We start from the raw sequence: 4,770 nt of genomic DNA on the forward strand, positions 1-4,770 counted from the left end.
AGAGAGAGAGAGAGAGAGAGAGAGAGAGAGAGAGAGAGAGAGAGAGAGAGAGAGAGACCTACCTTAGGCTGGCCTTAAATTTTCACAATCCTGTCTCAGCCTCCTGAAAGCTAGGATTACAATCATTAGCTAAATCAAACTAAATCTGTAACTATTTTTTGCTTGTTTATTTGTGCTCACGTGCATGGCTGTGTATGTGTGTGTGTGTGTGTGTGTGTGTGTGTGTGTGTGTGTGGTATGAGGTGAACAAAAATTAAAACTTCATGTACGAGTCTCTCTCTTCCTTTGTTGAGCTTTTTGAGAAAGGGTCAGCTGGTCTCTAACATGAATACTGATCCTTCCACCTCTCACTCACAAGTACTAGGTTTAGAGACATGAGATACTATGTATACTATCGTAAAATCAACAACTTCGGGGTCACCTGACATCCACTGGCCGTACCTAATTATGTTTGAAGGCATATTCTGTTAGATCTAATAGCTACTGGCTTTTTCTCATAATCATTTCTGTATTTTGAGCTGTCTTTGCATAAGTTTTTATTGTGCTACCATATTTTTATTGTGTGTCTGGTTGTGTGCATGTGCCACGGAACCTGTATGAAGGTCAGAGGACAACTTTGTGGAGTTGGCTCTACCTTTCTACCTTTACATGGGTTTCAAAAATCACTCAGGTCACCAGGCTTGAGAAGCAAGCACATTTGCCAGCTGAACAATCTCACCAGCCCTTGTGTTACCATTTTTAAAACAGCATGTTAGTTTACACAAATATTTAAGGTATGATTTTAATACACAAGCATTATGGGTACACAAACATAATAAACAAGCATAATTATATTATGGGTACATAAACATACCAGAAAATTGTATACTTATGCTAATAAAATTATTGGTAATGTATATGCTTGAGGTGATTATATATACGCATATATATTTACAACATAAATAGTTCTTAGATATTAGAAAAATATCATTCAATTTTCATTTGTCACAATAACAAGAGGTTTCATTACAGAGTGGCAGCTAAATTTAGCCTTAATCAAATGGTTAGGATTTTCTAAGTAAGGATTACAGGAACCTATGACTAGTTGGAGGTAAGTATACATGGGGTAGAGACAGCAGAGAAGTAGAGAAGACAGTGAAATGACTCAGAAGTTAAGAGCACTAGCTGCTTTTCTACAGGGAATAGCTTGATCCTCAGCACCTACCTGGCAGCTAACTTCCATTTGTCGCTCCAGTTCCAGAGGATCTGACACCCTCTTCTGGCTTCCACAGGTACTACATGCATGCTGTGCACAGACATAACATGCAAGCAAAACACCCACACATATAAAATAAAAATAAATCCTTTTTAAAAACAGGAGCTAACTGGATGATGATGGCAGGCATATTTAATCACAGCACTCAGGGCCAGCCTGCTCTACAGAGTAAGTTCCAGGACAGTCAAGGCTACAGAAAGAAAGCCTGTCTCAAAAAACAAAAACAAAAACAAAAACAACAACAAAAAAAAAAACAAAACCAAACCTGGAGCTAAATCATGGTTTTTCTACCTTGGCAATGCTGACTATTCTGGGCATGGTAATTATCTTCTGTGTTTGATTATTAGTCTGTATGTCACAGCATGTTTAGCCTCTATCTATCAGATTTTGACAGTAGTCCCCAAACTGGAACAACCAAAAATGTTTCTAGACACTGCTGACGTTTCCCTGGAGTCGGAAGAAATAATGCCTGAATGATTGAAGGCATCACCTTCAATCTAAGACAACAGTTTAAATAACAACTCACCAAGTTTGTTTAAAAAGAGGAACAAAGCATTTATGTGAGACAGAGGAGCTAGCTCAGTGGGTCAGGTGCTTGCTGCTCTTGAGGACCTGAGTATGGATTCCTCAAACCCATGTAATGCTATAACTACTTTGTAATCCTAGTCTTTTACAGGGAGGGAAAGTGGAAACAAGAAAATGTCAGGAAGTTTGCAGACAGCTAGTCCTGGTCTTATACTGGGAAACAAGAAATTAAATTTCAAACAAGATGGGAAGATGCCCAAGGCTGTCTTCTGACCTTTGCATGCTTACTGTATCATGTGTGTATCTATACTCATACACACAAACACACATGCACACATAAAGGATAAATAAAATTTACTGCTAACATCCTAAAGAAAGTAACAAGGATACTTTATCTGCTATATTTATAATGCAAAAGTATCTTGTCAAGTTCTTTGCAGGAATTAACCATTAGAAAGCTGAAGTGTTGTTATTAGATATAATTTTATGTATAATATCAATGTTTGAGTCCTCTGGAAAAATCTAGAACTATTCGTTTTTATTGTAACTTATTTTTAATTTTTTGTTTTACTTTTAAGCTTCAAAAAAAATTTTTTGCATGTATATGTGCACTTGTACATGCATTTAAGTGCAGGCTATTCATGCCACAGCATGGGTACGGCAGACAGGATAATTTTAGGGAGTTGTTTCTTTTTCTACCTTGTCAAGACAGTGTCTCTCATTTCTGATGCTAATCTACTTACTCCAGGTTAGCTGGCCTGCCAGCTTCTGAATGATTCTCCTACCTTCACCTTCCATCCCCTCCTACAGAAATGTTAGGATTACAGATGACAGGGATTCTAGGGGTCAAACATAGACCATCAGGCTTTGCATTCCAAGTGTTTTGCTGGGCCCTCTTCTTATTCCCCTTTCCCCCAAATTCTACTGACTTCCAACAGATCTCACAGACAGAGCTGCTTTGCTACATGAGAAACACCCACCCAGAGTCATTTAGTCTACAAATAGTTTTGTGCCAGGTCTACATGAACATGCATGTTACATGGGCAAAAAGGCAGCCTCACAACAAAGGACTTTTGAAGCTGCATTCTACCTGACAGCCTACTGGCAGGAGCAGGCAGGGACCTGGCTATCCACTAGAACTGTTTGTATTCCACAAGGCTCTGGGTATTCAAATAGTATTAAGACAAGCATAGGACATTAGATTATAAGCATCTATGTATGTTACTTTACCTTGTCTTGCTGTGTATTCATTGTCTTCAATTAATCTTGCTAAGCCAAAATCTGCTATTTTGCATACAAGATTTTCTCCTACAAGAATATTAGCAGCTCGGAGATCTCGGTGAATATAGTTCATTCTTTCAATATATGCCATGCCATCAGCAATCTTAAGAAAGGAAAAAAAATGCAAAATATATGATGACACTTATTGTTAAACTAAAGAGACTGTTGAAAAACTGGGTAGCTCAAAAACAGTGACTATTAGACAGTCTAGAACACAACAACAAAAACAACAAAAAGAACAAGAGCAACAAAAGCTAAATTTTTATACTCTAACACTGCAAGAAAAAAAATCAACATATCACTAAGACTAGCACAATGAATTATTTTCTTGTCAATGGTTAGAAGAAGTGCATCATAAGACAAAACAAAAACCAACACAAATCTAAGGTGCTGAAGTACCAACACATTATAGCTTGTCAGTCAGATGTGCCAACAGCCCATTTTCATATGCCTTAAGAAGTTAAAAAAAAAGGGGGGGGGCTTTAACATTTTTTAAAGGGCCGTGAAAACTAATGAGGCCCAACAGAGTTTGTATATGGTTCATAAAGCCCATGTCATTTACTTAAGGTTTTTTTGTTTGTTTCTTGTAATAAAAAAGGTCTGCCATTTTTCCAAGAAAAAGTGCCTAATAGCCTTGAAGGAAGAGCCTGCTATACGCCTGTCTCCTCTGAAGTTACTCTACACTATCAGATGTTATGGCTATGTGGGTTCTTACTGATACCGCTCTCGCTGCAAAAGCAAGCTCATCAGCTGTAGCCAATAAATAGTGCCTGCAATACTTGCCATCTATCTTAGCAGAAACTTTGAAACCAAAATTCAGAAGTATAAAAGACTAATTCTTACCTGTATATTATCTGAATTCTTGTCTTAGACTAGAATAAACAAAAAACTTTCAGCATACTTTCAGGTTTTAATATTTGGAATAGCCTTCATCTACCTTAGTCTGTCTTGTCTGTCTGCCTGCCTGCCTGCCTTTTCTTTCTGAATAACCTTCATCCACCTTAGTTTTCTTGTCTTTCCCTCTCTTTCTTCTTTTTTCTTTTTGTTTGGTTTTTTAAGACAAAGTCTCTCTGTATAGTCCTAAGACTCATTCTGCAGACCATGCTGGCCTTGGAGTCAGAGACTTGCCTGCCTCTGCCTCCTGAGTGCTAGGGTTAAAAGCACATAATGTCACCTCCACCCAGCCCATCTTAATTTTCTTAAATTTATCTGCTGAAATGTAAATACAAACTTTGCATTTATGGATGAACTGTGTCAAAGGCCATTTGACACAGGGCAGCACCTGACTGAGAGAGCTCCAGCAGTCTAATGCTGGCTCTGCTACTAAGGAGCTCACACTGAACTATCTCCAGTGTTCCTTCCTCTCCTAAAATTCTAATATTTCATTACACAAAATTTTAACATTATGCCAAGACTCTTCTGCATTTTAAACATATGCGTTCAATTAAAATTGATACATATACATATGTATATAAATGCAACTACCTGAGCAGCCATATCAACCAGCTGTGGAAGCTTCAAATACTTTCCATCTCCTTCTTTAAGGAAATCTAACAAGCTCCCTGTAAGAGATAAAAAGATATTCTAGAAAAATTCAAACATTACATTAAAATGGAAATAAATGCTCTTCAAAACCTTAAATCGTCAAACCAGCCTGGTAGTGGTGGCGCACGCCTTTAATCCCAGCACTCGGGATGCAGAGGCAGGCG

General features: G+C 37.9%; 1 protein-coding gene across 1 annotated transcript in view; it reads right to left on the minus strand.

Moving 5' to 3' along the window:
• Yes1 (YES proto-oncogene 1, Src family tyrosine kinase) overlaps window positions 1–4,770 on the minus strand; it is a 58,930-nt gene that overhangs the window by 7,147 nt on the left and 47,013 nt on the right. The window contains exons 9-10 of the mRNA XM_029540887.1: window positions 4,547–4,623; window positions 2,966–3,164 (exon numbers count right to left, since the gene is read on the minus strand). Of these exons, the coding sequence (XP_029396747.1) occupies window positions 2,966–3,164; window positions 4,547–4,623 (276 nt within the window). The remainder of the gene's footprint in view (window positions 1–2,965; window positions 3,165–4,546; window positions 4,624–4,770) is intronic.

The sequence above is a fragment of the Mus pahari genome, chromosome 7, assembly GCF_900095145.1.
Source record: "Mus pahari chromosome 7, PAHARI_EIJ_v1.1, whole genome shotgun sequence".
NCBI classification, from domain to species: Eukaryota; Metazoa; Chordata; class Mammalia; order Rodentia; family Muridae; genus Mus; species Mus pahari.